The sequence below is a fragment of the Melospiza melodia genome, unplaced genomic scaffold (genome assembly GCF_035770615.1).
Source record: "Melospiza melodia melodia isolate bMelMel2 unplaced genomic scaffold, bMelMel2.pri scaffold_149, whole genome shotgun sequence".
NCBI lineage: Eukaryota > Metazoa > Chordata > Aves > Passeriformes > Passerellidae > Melospiza > Melospiza melodia.
This window is the reverse complement of record NW_026948513.1, coordinates 259,274-276,084: the sequence shown is the minus strand read 5'-3', so window position 1 is coordinate 276,084 and position 16,811 is coordinate 259,274. Positions and strand designations below refer to the sequence as shown.

The following is a 16,811-nucleotide window of genomic DNA, read 5'->3' as shown; positions in this document are numbered from 1 at the left end:
TTGTAGAGATTTAAATTACCTGTTTAAGGCGCGGGGAGGGGCGTGGCTTTCCCTAGCCCCGCCCCTTTGTTCAGGCCCCGCCTATACGCACCTTTCACCTGCTGTTGCTTCCTTAGGCCACCTCCTTTTATGGTAAAAGGGGCGTGGTCTGAGCTGCTTAAGCCACTCCCACTCCCCGCCCCTTGCGCTTCCTTCAGGGAGTTTCGCGCCGAAGCCATAACCCCGCCCCCTCCCCTTAGCCCCGCCCCCTCGGCAGAATTTAAAGAGACCGCGAGGAATTATTTTTGTTAAAAGTAATAAAAGCTTTAAGGAGAAAAATAAAACATCTGGTGGTCCTTGAGACAGGAATCGGTGTCTGGAGGGGGCCCTGGCGATCCACACACCTGGAGCCCCCCCAGATTTGAGGGAGGGTCTCACCGGCCTGTCCCAAACACCTTCTCCAGCAGGCTCTGGGGGGGCGCGGCCGGGGGGGGCCGAGCTTTGCGCCTCCAAATCTCCTCTTCTGTCGGTCTCTGGGTGAAGCCCCAGGTCCGGGGAGGGGCTGCGGGGTCTCCCGAGGTTTTGGGGGGCTCCTTGGAGGCGTGGCGGGCGTAGAACCCCCCCTCCCGCTTGGCCTGGGCCACCTCGGCCCGCAGGCGCTGCGCCCGCACCTGGCGCTCGTAGCTGAGCCGCTCGCTCAGGTGAGGCCACCGGAAGCCGGGCAGGTACTGGGGGAGGTGGGCACAGGTCAGGGCACCCCCAAACAACCTCAGACTGCTCCCCCCAAAAAGGTTTGGGGGTGTTCAAACCCCCCTCAGCTGCTGGGCCAGGTGTGTGGGAGGGGTCCCCCAATGCAGTCCAGACTGTCCCTTCCTTTAGTGTGGGGGACCCCCCTGAACCCTAAAACAGAGACCCCCAGTGGGGCAAAACCATCCCAGACGCCCTAAAAAGGGACCTGGGTGCGTCATACAGATCTGGGACCCCCAAAAAGGGACACCAACCCCTTTACCCATAAAGGATCCCAGTTACCCAGGAACCCACAGGTGGCCCCCATCCTCTCCCAGGGCACCCAAAGATCTGAGATCCCCCAAAAATTGACCTGAGATGCCCCAAAAAAGGGACCCAGATGCTCCCTGCAAATCTGGGAACCCGAAAAAAGGACCCAGGGCTACCCCAACCTCTCACCCATAAAGGGCTCCCAATTACCCAGGAACTTACAGGTGCCCTCCCTCCTCCAAAGGTCTGGGACCCCCTGAAAACGGATCTGAGACCCCCCCCCAAAAAAGGGACCCAGGTGCTCCCTACAAATCTGAGACCCCTAAAAAGGGACCCCAACCCCTCACCCATAAAAGGTCCCAATTACCCAGGAACCAACAGGTACCCCCCCACCCTCTCCCAAAGCACCCAAAGATCTAAGACCCCCAAAAAAAGGATCAGAGACTCCCCAAAAAGGGATCCAACCTCCCCTAAAACCGTTCTGAACCCCCCCAGGACCCCCCGAGCCGCACCTTGATGCTCCAGTAGTGATGGCGGAAGGGGCTGCGGGGCCGGGGGGCCATGGGTGCCCCGTGCAGGAGTTTGGCCGCTCGCTTGGCCGCTCGCTTGTCCCGGAATTCCACCCAGCCCTCGGCGAACGCCACGGCCGGGGGTCCCCCCGGGCGCTGCCGCCGCCGCCGCACGGAGCCTCCTGCGGGAACGGGGAGGGGGCGCTGAGACCCCCGGGAGGGCTGAGACCCCCACCCAGGGGTGCTGAACGTGGTGTCAGCGGGGCTGCGAGGGGCCCTGACCCCCAAAATTCTGCACGTGCCTGCGGAGACCCCCCCCTTCCCTATTGCTGGGACACCCTGGCCCCTCCCAAAACCCACCCAGAAGCCCGCGGCACCCCCAGACTCACCGTGGGGCTGCAGGAAGACCCTGCCCAGCTCCCCGTGGGGCCGCAGCAGCGCCCGGGCCTGGCGGGGCCCGAAGCCCGGGGGGAGGAAGGACAAATAAAGGACCCCCGGTACCACCGGCTTTGGAGGGGGGTCCGAGGGGGCTTCGGCAGCGGGGGAGCCCGCGGGACCCTCCTCTTCCTCCTCCTTTGCTTCCTCTTCTTCCTCCTTCCCTTCCTCTTCTTCCCCCTCCATTTCTTCCTCTTCTTTCTCATCCTCCTCCTCTTCTTCCTCCTCCTTTTCTTCCTCTTCTTCCTCCTCTTCCTCCTCCTCCTCCTCCTCGCCCCTCCCGTGCGGGTCCCGCTCGGCCGCAGCCATGGCCCCTGCGATGGGCAGGAGGGAGTTAAAGGGAAGCCACCACCCCCAGGGCCCCCTCACCCCTTTCCAGGCTCTGTTGCAGCCCCGAATTTCCCCCGGGAACCCCAAAATCGCCCCCCGGGTCCCCCCCCCCCGGGTCCCCCCCCCCGGTCACGCACCCTCACAACGCGGCCGGCCGCGGTCGTAAAACACCAACACAGCCGTAAAGCACCGCCAGCAGGGGGCGGGGGAGTCGCGAAAAAGCCGTAAAGCGCGGAGGGGCGTGTCCGAGCGGTAAGTGGGCGTGGTTATACTGAGGGGGCGTGGTTACACGGGGGCGTGTGTCGATTTGAGGGCGTGGCCTGGCAGCGGCGGGAAGCGCGCGCCGCGGTTTGGGCGGGAACGGCTGAGGCGGAGTTTTGGCGGGAAAGGCCCCGCCCCGTCTGGGACCCTTCGAACTCTCCCCCAGTGCCCCCCCCACAGCCCCCGGACCCAATGACACCCCCTCAGGACCTACTGACCCCCCTCAGGACCCACTGACCCTCTCAATGTCCCCTTCTTGTCCCCTCAGAGCTCTCCATGGTGGGTTCACCCCGCCATGTCCCCCACAGACCCCTCCGTGCCGCTCCATGGCCCTCTCAGCCCCCCACATGTCCCCACAGCCCCCCAGGATCCCCCTCACCCTCCCAGAGCCCCCCCCAGAGTCCCCCTCAGCCCGCCCGTGTTCCCCCTCCCTCATCTGGTGCTGGGGGGGGGGTCCTGGCTGCAGATGAGCAGTGGATTAACCCCCCCTCCCATAATCCGACAGCTGGGGGGGATTAGAGCCCTCCCGGCCCCCCCAAACCCCTCGGGGGCTCAGCCCCACCATGGGACCCTCTGAGGATGTGTTGGGAGGGGCACCCCTAATCCCCCTCACCTCCCCCCCCCCGAATAATTAACATCTGGTTTAATTGGGGGGGCCCAGGGGGCTGCGGGAGTTCGGCCAAACCGGGATTGGGGGGGGTGGGGGGTGGAGCCCTCCCCCTCCTGTACCCATCAGCATCTGGAGGGACCCCGAGGGGGGGGAATTGGGGGGGACTGGGGGGGGCCAGGGCAGGGGCGGCCCCCACCCGCTGTCCCCAGCGGCTGCACAGCGACAGGAGCACCCACGGGCCAGGTGAGCGGGATGGGAGCACAGAGACCCCACACTGGGGGGTGCTGGGGACCCCCGAACCTCCCTCCAGGCAGAGCCCCCTGCCCCATGGGGGGCTGCCCCCACATTGGGGGTGTCGCTGCCGCATGGGGTGTCATTACACCCCTCCCCAGTGGATACCCCCTGTAACCCCCTCTGTCCCCTACTGCCCACCCTGGCGTCCCTGTGACCCCCCCTGGTCCCTGGGGTGCCACCCCCACCCCCCAGGTACGGACCCCTGCCCCATGGGGTGCCAGCAGCACTGCCCACCCTGCTGACCCCCCTGGTGGCCCTGCTGTCCCTGTGCCCCCCCTGGGACCCACCCTGCCCCACAGGGAGCCACCTCTGCCCCATGGGGTACCACCCTCACCCTGCCGTGCCACCACTGCCCACCCTGCTGTCCCTGTGCCCCCCTGCCCCACAGAAAGCCCCCCAAGTCTGCCCCCCATCATCCCCTAACCCCCTCTCTGCCCCCAGCCCACCATGCCAGCCCCGCTGGTGACCCTGCTGTCCTTGTGCTCCCCTGCCCCACAGGGAGCCGCCTCTGACCCCCATCACCCCCTAACCCCCCTCTTTTCCTCCAGCCCACCATGCCAGCCCCACTGGTGACCCCGATGGTGACCCTGCTGGTGACGCCACTGGTGTCCCTGCTGGTGTCCCTGCTGTCCCTGTGCCCGCCGTGCCGCTGCCCCCCGGCGCCCACCCAGCCCCACGCCATCCGCCTGGAGGGTGACCTGACTCTGGGGGGGCTGTTCCCGGTGCACGCCCGCGGCCCCGCCGGGGTGCCCTGCGGCCCGGTCAAGAAGGAGAAGGGCATCCACCGGCTGGAGGCCATGCTGTACGCGCTGGACCGCGTCAACGGCGACCCGCGCGTGCTGCCCAACCTGACGCTGGGCGCCCGCATCCTCGACACCTGCTCCAGGGACACGTACGCGCTGGAGCAGGCGCTGAGCTTTGTGCGCAGCCTCCTGCCCCCCGAGGGGGGCGAGGGCAGCTGCCCCGACGGCTCGGCCCCGCGCCGGCCCCCGCCCGAGCGCCTGGTCGGGGTCATCGGGGCCTCCGCCAGCTCCGTGTCCATCATGGTGGCCAACGTGCTGCGGCTCTTCGCGGTGGGTTGGGGGAGCTGGAGGCCCTGGGGGTGTTGGGGACATGGAGGGACATTGGGGACGTGGAGGGGAATTCGGAGATTGGGGATGAGGGACATGAAGGGACATGAAGGGACATTGGTGCCTCTTCCAGCTCCGTGTCCATCATGGTGGCCAACGTGCTGCGGCTCTTCACGGTGGGTTGGGGGAGTTGGGGGTGTTGGGGACATGGAGGGACATTGAGAACATGAAGGGACATTGGTGCCTCTTCCAGCTCCGCGTCCATCATGGTGGCCAACGTGCTGCGGCTCTTTGCGGTGGGTTGGGGGAGTTGGGGGCTTTGGGGGTGTTGGGGACATGGAGGGACATTGAGAACATGAGGGGACATTGGTGTCTCTGCCAGCTCCGTGTCCATCATGGTGGCCAGCGTGCTGCGGCTCTTTGCAGTGGGTTGGGAGGTTTAGGAGCGTTGGGGACACGGGAGGCCACTGAGGACATGAGGGAACATGGAACGGCACTGGGGACATGGGAGGCCACTGAGGACATGGGGGGACATTAAGGGCATTGGTGTCTCTGCCAGCTCCGTGGCCATCATGGTGGCCAACGTGCTGCAGCTCTTTGCAGTGGGTTGGGGGAGTTGGGGGCTTTGGGGGGGTTGGGGACATGGAGAGAGATTGAGGACATGGGGGGGACATTGGTGTCTCTGCCAGCTCCGTGTCCATCATGGTGGCCAACATGCTGCGGCTGTTCGTGGTGGGCCGGGGAGAGTTGGGGGCTCTGGGGACATGGAGGGGCCGTGGGGACATGGAGGGGACATGGGCAGCTGTGGTGCCTCTGCCAGCTCCGTGGCCATCATGGTGGCCACAATGTCCAGTGGCTCTTTGTGGTCACTGGGGTCGTTGGGGACATTGAGGGGGTGTTTGGGGACATTGGGGTGTTGTGGGCGCACTGGGGGGAATTGGGGACATTTAGGGGAACGTGGGAGGTGTTTTGGTGGGGGCTGTTTTGGCTGGGGGGACTTGAGGGGACATGGGACAGTGCTGTCCCCACAGCGTCCTCATGGTGTCCATTCCCTCCCTGAGAGGGGGGGCCTGGACACCTGGTCCCCCTCTGTCCCCCCCCACTCCCCCCCCGGGTCCCTTCCAGAACCTTCCCCCCCTCCCCCTCGGGTGTTACCCACAATCCCCTGGGACGGCAGCAAATGGCCCAGGGGGATTAGGGGGGATTAGGGACAGGGACAGGGAAGGGGGGGTCCCACAGTACCAGGTCCCCTGGGTGTCACCCAGGCCCCCCCGCGCATGTCCCCAATGTCCCCTTTGTCCCCAGCCTAGAGGCTGAGACCCTTTCACTCTCTCCAATGTCCCCCCCAGATCCCTCCTACACCAACAGCTCCACACTGACCCCCCCAAAGCCCCTCACCCCAATCTTCCCATGGTCCCACCACGTCCCTAACTGCCACAATGTCCCCATGTCCCTAACATACTCCTGTGTCCCTAATGTTCCCAATGTCCCCATCCCTGACATACCCCGATGTCCCTAATGTGCCCCTGTCCCTGACATGTCCCCAATGTCCCCCTGTCCCCAGCATGTCTCTGATGTCCCCAATGTCCCCATGCATCTGACATGTCCCCAATGCCCCCATATCAGCTACGAGTCCATGTCCCTTGAGTTGTCAGACCCCTGTGTGTCCCCAATGTCCCCCTGTCCCTTACATGTCCCCAATGTCCCCCTGTCCCTGGCACGTCCCCGGGTCCCCAGATCCCTCAGATCCCCCAGATCAGCCACGCCTCCATGGCCCCCGAGCTGTCTGACCCCTGTGTGTCCCCCACAAACCCCCGATGTCCCCCTGTCCTTTACGTGTCCCCAATGTCCCTCTGTCCCTGACACGTTCCCGTATCCCCAATGTCCTCCTGTCACTGACGTGTCCCCAATGTCCCTCTGTCCCTGACACGTTCCCATATCCCCAATGTCCCCCTGTCCTTTACGTGTCCCCAATGTCCCTCTGTCCCTGACACGTTCCCATATCCCCAATGTCCCCCTGTCCTTTACGTGTCCCCAATGTCCCTCTGTCCCTGACACGTTCCCATACCCCCAATGTCCTCCTGTCACTGACGTGTCCCCAACGTCCCCAGATCCCCCAGATCAGCTACGCCTCCACGGCCCCCGAGCTGTCGGACCCCGGGCGTTACGAGTTCTTCTCGCGGGTGGTGCCGCCGGACTCGTACCAGGCGCAGGCCATGGTGGCCGTGGTGCGGGCGCTGGGCTGGAGCTACGTCAGCACGCTGGCCTCCGAGGGCAACTACGGCGAGAGCGGCGTCGAGGCCTTCGTGCAGAGCTCCCGCGAGGCTGGTGGGCTGGACTGGGCTGTACTGGGTTATACTGGGCTGTACTGGGGTGCACTAGGTTGTACTGGGCTGTACTGGGCTATACTGGGCTGTACTGGGCTGTACTGGGCTGTACTGGGGTGTACTGGGTTGTACTGGGCTGTACTGGGCTGTACTGGGCTGTACTGGGTTGTACTGGGCTGTACTGGGCTGTACTGGGTTGTACTGGGTTGTATTGGGCTGTACTGAGGTGTACTGGGGTGTACTGGGGTGTACTGGGGTGTATTGGGCTGTACTGGGTTGTACTGGGCTGTACTGGGCTGTACTGGGTTGTACTGGGCTGTACTGGGGTGTACTGGGGTGTACTGGGTTACACTGGGTTGTACAGGGTTGTACTTGGTTCTACTGGGTTATATTGGGTTATACTGGGGTGTACTGGGCTGTACTGGGTTGTACTGGGGTGTACTGGGGTGTACTGGGTTGTACTGGGTTGTACTGGGCTGTACTGGGTTGTACTGGGTTGTACTGGGTTGTACTGGGTTATACTGGGCTGTACTGGGCTGTACTGGGCTGTACTGGGTTGTACTGGGCTGTACTGGGCTGTACTGGGGTGTACTGGGTTATACTGGGCTGTACTGGGCTGTACTGGGCTGTACTGGGTTACACTGGGTTGTACAGGGTTGTACTTGGTTCTACTGGGTTATATTGGGTTGTACTGGGGTGTACTGGGGTGTACTGGGTTGTACTTGGTTCTACTGGGTGATGCTGGGTCATATTGGGTTGTACTGGGTTGTACTAGGGCACTAGGAGCACTGAGAGGGCGCTGGATTATACTGGGAGCACTGAGAGGGGCACTGGGTTATACTGGGAGGGGCACTGGGAGCACTGAGAGGGCGCTGGATTATACTGGGAGCACTGGGAGGGGCACTGGTTTATCCTAGGAGGGGCACTGGGAGCATTGGGAGGGGCACTGGGTTATACTGGGAGGGGCACTGGGAGCACTGGGAGGGCACTGGGAGCACTGGGAGGGCACTGGGTTATACTGGGAGGGGCACTGGGAGCACTGGGAGGGCACTGGGTTATACTGGGAGCACTGGGAGGGGCACTGGCTTATCCTAGGAGGGGCACTGGGAGCATTGGGAGGGGCACTGGGTTATACTGGGAGGGGCACTGGGAGCATTGGGAGAGGCACTGGGAGGGCACTGGGTTATACTGGGAGGGGTGTTGGGAGCACTGTGAGGGCACTGGGTTATATTGGGAAGCACTGGGCCTTACTGGGATGTACTGGGAGGGCGATTTCTGCTCACCCTCTGTACTGGGAGGGTGAAGGAAGGGGGAGGTTGTGAGGCCAGGGCAGGGAGGGTGGTCCCCGTCCACATCAGTCCACACTGATCCGTACTGGTCCATACTGGTTTATACTGGTCCGTACTGGGGCAGGGGGCCTGTGCATCGCCCAGTCCATCAAGATCCCGCGGGAGCCGAAGCCGGGGGAGTTCGCCAAGGTCATCGGGCGCCTGATGGAGACGTCGACCGCGCGTGGGGTCGTGCTCTTCGCCAACGAGGACGACATCCGGTGAGACCAGTGCATCCCAGTGCACACCAGTACACACCGGTGTGCCCCAGTGCACACCAGTGCCCACCAGTACACACCGGTGTGCCCCAGTGCACACCAGCACACACCAGTGTGCCCTAGTACACACCAGTACACCCCTGTCCTGCCCCAGTCTCTCCCCAGCCCGCTGGAATTTATCCCAGTTCATCCCAGTCCCTCTGGGCACACGCCAGTACGCACCAGTACACACCAGTCCTGCCCCAGACTGCCCCAGTCCCTCCCCAGCGCTCCTCAGCCCACCGGAGTTCATCCCAGTCCAGCCAGGTCCCCTCCCAGTGGCTCCCCAGTCCAACCCAGTGGCCTCCCAGTCCTTCACAGTCCCTCCCAGTAGCCTCCACTGTTCATCCCAGTAGCCGCCCAACCCGTTCCAGTCCCTGCCAGTTACCTCCCAGTGCCCTTCAGTCCATCCCATTAGCCCCCAGTTCATCCCAGTAGCCCGCAGTTCATCCCAGTAGACTCCAGTGATCTCCAGTCCCATCCCAATAACCCCCCAGTGCCCCTGAGTCCATTCCAGTAGCCCCAAGTCCATCCCAGTAGATTCCAGTGATCTCCAGTGCCTCCCAATCCCATCCCAATAACCCCCCAGTGCCCCTGAGTCCATTCCAGTGACCCCTAATCCTTCCCAGCAGCTCCCAGTCCATCCCAGTAGCCCCCAATCCATCCCAGCAGCCTTTGAGCCCATCCCAGCAGCCCCCCAAGCCATTCCAGTCTCTCCAAATTTCCTCCCAGTAGCCCCCAGTGCCTCCCAGTAGCCCCCAGTCCCTCCCAGTTTGCCCAGTAGCCGTGCCTGTCCCGCAGGCGGGTGCTGGAGGCCGCCACTCTGGCCAACCTGTCCGGCCACTTCTCGTGGGTGGGCTCGGACAGCTGGGGGGCCAAGATGGCGCCGGTGCAGGGCCTGGAGGACGCGGCCGATGGAGCCATCACCATCCTGCCCAAACGAGCCTCGGTGCCCGGTGAGCGCTGGGAGGGACTGGGGACACTGGGAGGGACTGGGGGGGACTGGGGACACTGGGAGGGAATGGAGACTCTGGGGGCACTGGGATGGACTGGGAGGTACTGGATGGACTGGAGGCCACTGGGAGGGAATGGGGGCACTGGAGGGACTGGGAGGACTGGGAGGGCTGGGAGGGACTGGGGACACTGGGAGGGACTGGGGGGGAATGGGGACACTGGGGGGACTGGAGGCACTGGGGGGGCACTGGATGGACTGGAGGCTACTGGGAGGGACTGGGGACACTGGGGGACTGGGGAGACTGAGGGCTGGAGAAACTGGGATGGACTGAGGGCTACTGGAATGAACTGGGGGGACTGGGAGGGAATGGGGGGGACACTGGGGGGACTGAGGGCTGGGGAAACTGGGATGGACTGGGGGCTACTGGAAGGGACTGGGGGCTACTGGGAGTTATTAGGAGGGACTGGGATGTATTCAGAGATGCTGGGAGAGACTGGAGATTGCTGGGGGGGCTCTGGGGGCTCCGGGGGGGCTCTGGGTGCTCCAGGGGGGCTCTTAGGGGACTTTGGGGAGACCTGAGGGGTTCTAGGGGGACCCAGGTGGGCTCAGGAGGGGCTCTGGGGGGAACTCGGGGGTGTTTGGGGGACGTTCATGGGACACTCCAAGATTCTGTGGGTCCCCGTGGCTCTGTGGGGTCCCTGGTGGCTCTGTGGGGTCCCCGTGACCCTGTGGGGTCCCTGGTGGCTCTGTGGGGTCCCCGTGACCCTGTGGGGTCCCTGGTGGCTCTGTGGGGTCCCCGTGACCCTGTGGGGTCCCTGGTGGCTCTGTGGGGTCCCCCTGACTCCGGTGGCTCTGTGGGGTCCCCCCCTGACCCCGCGGTGTCCCCGTGTCCCCCCCAGGCTTTGACGAGTACTTCATGTCGCGCTCGCTGGAGAACAACCGCCGCAACCTCTGGTTCCACGAGTTCTGGGAGGACGATTTCAACTGCCGGCTGCCCCACGGCACCGCGCCCCACGGGGACCCCGCGGGGGCACCCGGCACGCCCGTGCGCAAGTGCACAGGTACCCTGCCCCACAGGGACCCTATAGAGAACCCATAGAGACCCCATGGGGACCCCACAGGTAGCCTGCCCTATAGGGACCCCATAGAGACCCCACAGGTACCCTGCCCCACAGGGACCCTACAGAGAACCCATAGAGACCCCATAGGGACCCCATAGAAACCCATAGGGACCCCACAGAGACCCCATAGAAACCCATAGGGACCCCACAGGTACTCTGCCCCATAGGGACCCCATAGAGACCCCACAGGGACCCCATAGAGACCCCATAGGTACTCTGCCCCACAGGGACCCCATAGGGACCCCATAGAGACCCCACAGGTACTCTGCCCCATAGGGACCCCATAGGGACCCTGCCCCACAGGGACCCCATAGAGACCCCACAGGTACTCTGCCCCATAGGGACCCCATAGAGATCCCATAGAGACCCCATAGAGACCCCACAGGTACTCTGCCCCACAGGGACCCCATAGAGACCCCACAGGTACTCTGCCCCATAGGGACCCCATAGAGACCCCACAGGTACTCTGCCCCATAGGGACCCCATAGAGACCCCACAGGTACTCTGCCCCATAGGGACCCCCATAGAGACCCCACAGGTACCCTGCCCCACAGGGACCCCATAGGGACCCCATAGAGACCCCATAGGGACCCCATAGAGACCCCACAGATACTCTGCCCCATAGGGACCCCATAGAGACCCCATAGGGACCCCATAGAGACCCCACAGGTATTCTGCCCCATAGGGACCCCCATAGAGACCCCACAGGTAGCCTGCCCCGCAGGGACTCCATAGAGACCCCACAGGTACTCCGCCCCACAGGGACTCCCATAGAGACCCCACAGGTACCCTGCCCCACAGGGACCCCATAGGGACCCCATAGAGACCCCATAGGGACCCCATAGAGACCCCACAGATACTCTGCCCCATAGGGACCCCATAGAGACCCCACAGGTAGCCTGCCCCGCAGGGACTCCATAGAGACCCCACAGGTACTCCGCCCCACAGGGACTCCCATAGAGACCCCACAGGTACTCTGCCCCATAGGGACCCCATAGAGACCCCACAGGTACCCTGCCCCACAGGGATCCATAGAAACCCCATAGGGATCTCACAGAGACCCTGGCCCATAGAGAGCCCATAGGGACCCCACAAGGACTTCACAGGTAAGTTAGGGTGCCCATGGCAGGTTTAGGGTGCTATGGGGGGTTTGGGGTGCCCATTTGGGATCCTAACCATCCCAGGCTGGGAGCACATGGGGTGGTACTCGCTCTACGAGCAGGAGGGGAAGGTGGGGTGTCCATGACAGGTTTAGGGTGCCCATGGCAGGTTTAGGGTGCTGTGCTGGGTTTGGGGTGCCCATGTGGGGTCTCTGGTCCCCCAGGGCGGGAGCGCATCGGGCGGGACTCACCCTACGAGCAGGAGGGGAAGGTGGGGTGTCCATGACGGGTTTAGGGTGCCCCTGGTGGGTTTGGGGTGCCCATGTGGGGTCTCTGGTCCCCCAGGGCGGGAGCGCATCGGGCGGGACTCACCCTACGAGCAGGAGGGGAAGGTTCAGTTCGTCATCGACGCCGTGCTGGCCATGGCCCACGGGCTGCACTCGATGCTGGGCGAGGCCTGCCCGGGCGGGGGGCTCTGTGCCCACATGGACCCCCCCGACGGGCGCCGCCTGCTCACCCACATCCGCAGGGTGGCCTTCAACGGTACTGGGGGCACTGGGAGCCTACTGGGATATGGGGGGGGGGGGGCACTGGAGACCATGCTGGGAACAACTGGGAGGCACTGGGATATACTGGGGGGGCACTGGGAGGGAGCTGGGGGCACTGGAGGCCATATCAGGAACTACTGGGAGGCACTGGGATATACTGGAGGGCACTGGGAAGGAGCTGGGGGTTCTGAAGAATGTACTGGGACATACTGGGAGGCATTGGGATGTACTAGGACGTACTAGGGGGAACTGGAAGCAGGATGGGAGCACTTGAGACCGTACTGGGACATACTGGGAGGCACTGAGAGAGACTGGGAGGCACTGGGGAGGGGATGGCAGCACTGGAGACCATACTGGGACATACTGGGAGGCACTGGGGGATAGTGGGGTGGGGATGGGAGCACTGGTGAACATACTGGGAGCACTGGTTTGCCCTGTAGTGGGGGCATGCCAGGGCTGGGGGGTCGCTGACCTTTCCTGCGGGGCGGCAGGGTGTGTCCCTGGACCTATACTGGTGGGTACTGGTTTATCCTGGTCCGTACTGGTGTGCAGGCAGCGCAGGGACGCCGGTGTCCTTCAATGAGAACGGGGACGCCCCCGGGCGCTACGACATCTTCCAGTTCCAGGGGGGCAACGGCACCGGGGCCTACCGGGCTGTGGGGCAGTGGGTGCAGGGGCTGCACCTGCAGGTGGGTCTGGGACCCCTGAGCCCCCCAGAGCCACGGGGTGCCCCCCAGGGTCAGACAGAGAGATGCCAGTGGCCAAATGGGAGTACTGGGTGGGGGATGCCCTGTTCCCCCTGAGGGGGTGTCCATGGGGGACCCATGAGGTGCCTGTGGGGGGTGTTTGGGGGGTCTTTGAGGTGGTTTGGGGTGTCCATGGAGGGCTTGAGGTGTCTATGGGGGGTGTTTGGGTTTTCCATTGGCTGTTTAGGGTGTCCATGGAGGGTTTGGGGGATCCATGAGGTGCCCATGAAGGGTCAGGGTGTCCCTGGGGAGGTTTGGGGGATCCATGAGGTGCCCATGAAGGGTCAGGGTGTCCCTGGGAGGTTTGGGGTGTCCATGGGGGAGTTTGGGGGATCCATGAGGTGCCCATGAAGGGTCAGGGGTGTCCCTGGGGAGGTTTGGGGTGTCCATGGTCAGTGGGATTTTGGGGTGTCCATTGAGGGTGCTTGGGTTTTCCATAGAGTGTTCAGGGTGTCCCTGTGGTATTTGAGGTGTCCATGGAGGGGTGTTTGGGTTTTCCATTGGCTGTTTAGGGTGTCCATGGAGGGTTTAGGGGATCCATGAGGTGCCCATGAAGGGTTGGAATGTCCATAAGGTGTTCAAGGTGTCCCTGGGGTATTTGGGCTGTCCCTGGGGAGGTTTGGGGTGTCCCTGGGGTGTCCCTGGGGTATTTGGGCTGTCCCTGGGGAGGTTTGGGCTGTCCCTGGAGTGTCCCTGGGGAGGTTTGGGGTGTCCCTGACCGTTCCCCCACCAGGAGGACGCCATGGCCTGGGGCTCCAACTCGTCGTCACCGCCACCCTCGGTGTGCAGCCTGCCGTGCGGCCCCGGCGAGCGCAAGAAGCCGGTGAAGGGGGTTCCGTGCTGCTGGCACTGCGAGCTCTGCGGGGGCTACCAGTACCGGGCCGACCTGTTCACCTGCCTGCCCTGCGCCTCTCACCTGCGCCCCACGCCCAACCGCACCGCCTGCCGCCCCACGCCCGTGCTGCGCCTCAGCTGGGGCCACCCCTGCGCCGCCGTCCCGCTGGCCCTGGCCACGCTGGGGCTCATGGCCACCGCCTTCGTGCTGGCCACCTTCGTGCGGCACCACGAGACACCCATCGTCAAAGCGTCGGGGCGAGAGCTGAGCTACGTCCTGCTGGCCGGAATCGCCCTGGTCTACGCCATCACCTTCCTCATGGTGGCCGAGCCCGGCGTGGGGGTCTGCGCCCTGCGGAGGCTCTTCCTGGGCATGGGCATGAGCCTGACCTACGCCGCACTGCTGACCAAGACAAACCGCATCTACCGCATCTTCGAGCAGGGTAAAGGGGCTGAGGGGCACAGGAGGGGCTGGGGGGCATGGGGTGAGGGGCTGGGGTCTCACCTGTGCCATGCTCTCACCAAGATCAATCTACATCTTCGAGCAGGGTGAGGGGCTGGGGGCCATGGGTGAGGGGTGGGGTCTCACCTGTGCCATCCTCTCAGTAAGACAAACCACATTGCCACATCTTTGAGCAGAGTGAGGGGCACAGGAGGGCATATGGGGGGCACAGGAGGGGCAGGAGACTGGGGTGAGGGGCATGGGGAGGGCACAAGTCGAGGGGCTGGGGTCTCACGTGTGCCATGCTCTCACCAAGACCAACCGCATTGCCACACCTCAGAGCAGGGTAAGGGGCACAGGGGCACTGGGGAGCAGGAGCCTGGGGTGAGGGGCTGCACGAGGGACACAGGACAAGGTGCCCACCCTGTGCTCCTCACTGAGACCACCAAGGGAGGTGACTTCCAGGGCCTCCAAAAGTGTTGGAGTTCCAGATCAAGCTGAGGGACACGGGGTACCCCCAGCCCTTCAGGCCGGGCGAGCTCTGGGGGTGCCAGCAGCCCCCCATAACCCACCGTACCCCGCAGGGAAGCGCTCGGTGACACCGCCGCGCTTCATCAGCCCCACCTCGCAGCTGGTCATCACCTTCACGCTCAGCGGGCTGCAGCTGGTGGCCGCGGCCACCTGGCTGCTGGTGCGGCCACCCCACGCCCTCATCGACTACGAGATGGGTCGGACCCCCGACCCCGAGGCGGCGCGGGGGGTCCTGCGCTGCGACATGGCCGAGGGGGCCACGCTGGCCTGCCTGGCCTACGCGCTGCTGCTGATGCTCACCTGCACCGTGTACGCCGTCAAAGCGCGCGGCGTCCCCGAGACCTTCAACGAGGCCAAACCCATCGGCTTCGCCATGTACACCACGTGCGTGGTGTGGCTCGCCTTCGGGCCCATCTTCTTCGGCGCTGCCCAGTCGGCAGAGAGGGTGAGGAGGGGGCTTTGGGGTCCCTGGGGGTATTTGGGGAGTCCCTGGGGGGGGTCTCTAGGGGTATTTGGGGGCTCACTGTGGACACACATGGTCTGGTTTATTTGCCACCACCCAGTCAGCAGAGAGGGTGAGGAGGGGGGTTTGGGGTCCCTGGGGGTATTTGGGGGGTCCCTGGGGGGGGTCTCTAGGGGTATTTGGGGGCTCACTGTGGACACACATGGTCTGGTTTATTTGCCACCACCCAGTCAGCAGAGAGGGTGAGGAGGGGGGTTTGGGGTCCCTGGGGGTATTTGGGGGGTCCCTGGGGGGGGTCTCTAGGGGTATTTGGGGGCTCACTGTGGACACACATGGTCTGCTTTGTCTTTGAGCCCATCTTATTTGCCACCACCCAGTCAGCAGAGAGGGTGAGGAGGGGGGTTTGGGGTCCCTGGGGGTATCTGGGGGATCACTGTGGGTACATGTGGTCTGGTTTGCCTTTGGGTCCATCTTCTTCAGAGATGCCCAGTTGGCAGAGAGGATGAGGAGAGAGAGCTGGGGGTGCTTGAGGGTATTTGGGGAGTTCCTGGGGGTATTTGGGGCGTCTCTGGGGGGGGTCCCTGTGGGTATTTGAGGGATCAGGGTGGGCACTCGTGGTCTGGCTCATATTTGGGCCCATGTTTGCCATCGCCCAGTCGGTGGAGAGGGCGAGGAGGGTGATTTGGGGGGGGTCCCTAGGAGTATTTGAACGTCCCCTGGGAGCACGTGGGGGGTGTGCAGGGGTATTCGGAAGTATCCCTGTGGGATCTGGGCATCAGTGGGATTTGGGGACACCCGATTTTGGGGCCAGTGGGATTTTGGGGTACCATTTTTGGGGTGCAGGTGCAAGTGCAGATGGCCATGTTGGCTGTGTCCATGAGCCCTCGGGACACTTGGGTTGGGGAATGGCTGGGTTTGGGGGGTCAGTGGGATTTTTGGGTCAGTGGGATTTTGGGGTCAATGGGATTTTGGGGTCAGTAGGATTTTGGGGGCAGTGGGATTTTGGGGTCAGTAAGATTTTCGGGTCAGTGAGATTTTGGGGTACCGTTTTTGGGGTGCAGGTGGAAGTGCAGACGGCCACGCTGACGGTGTCCATGAGCCCTCGGGACACTTGGGTTGGGGAATGGCTGGGTTTGGGGGGTCAGTGGGATTTTGGGGTCAATGGGATTTTGGAGTCAGTGGGATTTTGGGGTACTGTTTTTGGGGTGCAGGTGCACGTGCAGACGGCCACGCTGACGGTGTCCATGAGCACTCGGGACACTTGGGTTGGGGAATGGCTGGGTTTGGGGGGTCAGTGGGATTTGGGACGGAGGATTTTGAGGTCAGTAGGATTTTGGGAGCAGTGGGATTTTGGGGTACCGTTTTTGGGGTGCAGGTGCAAGTGCAGATGGCCATGTTGGCTGTGTCCATGAGCCCTTGGAACAATTGGTTTGGGGAATGGCTGGGTTTGGGGGGTCAGTGGGATTTTGGGGTCAATGGGATTTTGGAGTCAGTGGGATTTTGGGGTACCGTTTTTGGGGTGCAGGTGCACGTGCAGACGGCCACGCTGACGGTGTCCATGTCCCTGTCGGCCTCGGTGCCCCTGGGGCTCCTCTACGCCCCCAAGGTCTACGTGATCCTGCTGCACCCCGAGCGCAACCAGCCCAAGCGGCGCGGCGCCGACCCCCCCCCGTAG

The 16,811-nt window shown here is 63.7% G+C and overlaps 2 protein-coding genes across 2 annotated transcripts; one reads left to right on the top strand and one right to left on the bottom strand.

Moving 5' to 3' along the window:
* Positions 1 to 301: 301 nt before the first annotated feature.
* On the bottom strand, positions 302 to 4,213 carry LOC134433237 (activator of basal transcription 1-like). The gene is made up of 6 exons (XM_063182105.1): positions 3,982 to 4,213; positions 3,240 to 3,249; positions 2,387 to 2,520; positions 1,874 to 2,233; positions 1,488 to 1,666; positions 302 to 707 (listed from the first exon to the last, which is right to left on the bottom strand). Exons 1-6 carry the CDS (start codon positions 4,211 to 4,213, stop codon positions 414 to 416), a joined length of 1,209 nt encoding a protein of 402 aa, XP_063038175.1. The 3' UTR covers positions 302 to 413.
* Positions 4,197 to 16,811, top strand: LOC134433221 (metabotropic glutamate receptor 6-like). Its single transcript, XM_063182087.1, has 10 exons — positions 4,197 to 4,487; positions 6,596 to 6,812; positions 8,225 to 8,360; positions 9,198 to 9,352; positions 10,251 to 10,412; positions 11,918 to 12,115; positions 12,673 to 12,809; positions 13,600 to 14,143; positions 14,727 to 15,118; positions 16,662 to 16,811. The coding sequence occupies exons 1-10, from the start codon at positions 4,212 to 4,214 to the stop codon at positions 16,809 to 16,811; spliced, it is 2,367 nt and encodes a 788-aa protein (XP_063038157.1). The 5' UTR covers positions 4,197 to 4,211.

Coding starts and splice junctions, on each gene's coding strand:
- LOC134433221 (XM_063182087.1), top strand. CDS start 4,212: ATGCTGTACGCGCTGGACCGCGTCAACGGCGACCCGCGCGTGCTGCCC. Junction 12,116..12,672: donor CCGCAGGGTGGCCTTCAACG/GTACTGGGGGCA, acceptor ACTGGTGTGCAG/GCAGCGCAGGGACGCCGGTG. Junction 12,810..13,599: donor TGCAGGGGCTGCACCTGCAG/GTGGGTCTGGGA, acceptor TTCCCCCACCAG/GAGGACGCCATGGCCTGGGG.
- LOC134433237 (XM_063182105.1), bottom strand. CDS start 4,213: ATGGCCTCCAGCCGGTGGATGCCCTTCTCCTTCTTGACCGGGCCGCAG. Junction 1,667..1,873: donor GGTCTTCCTGCAGCCCCACG/GTGAGTCTGGGG, acceptor CCGTTCCCGCAG/GAGGCTCCGTGCGGCGGCGG. Junction 708..1,487: donor ATCACTACTGGAGCATCAAG/GTGCGGCTCGGG, acceptor CACCTCCCCCAG/TACCTGCCCGGCTTCCGGTG.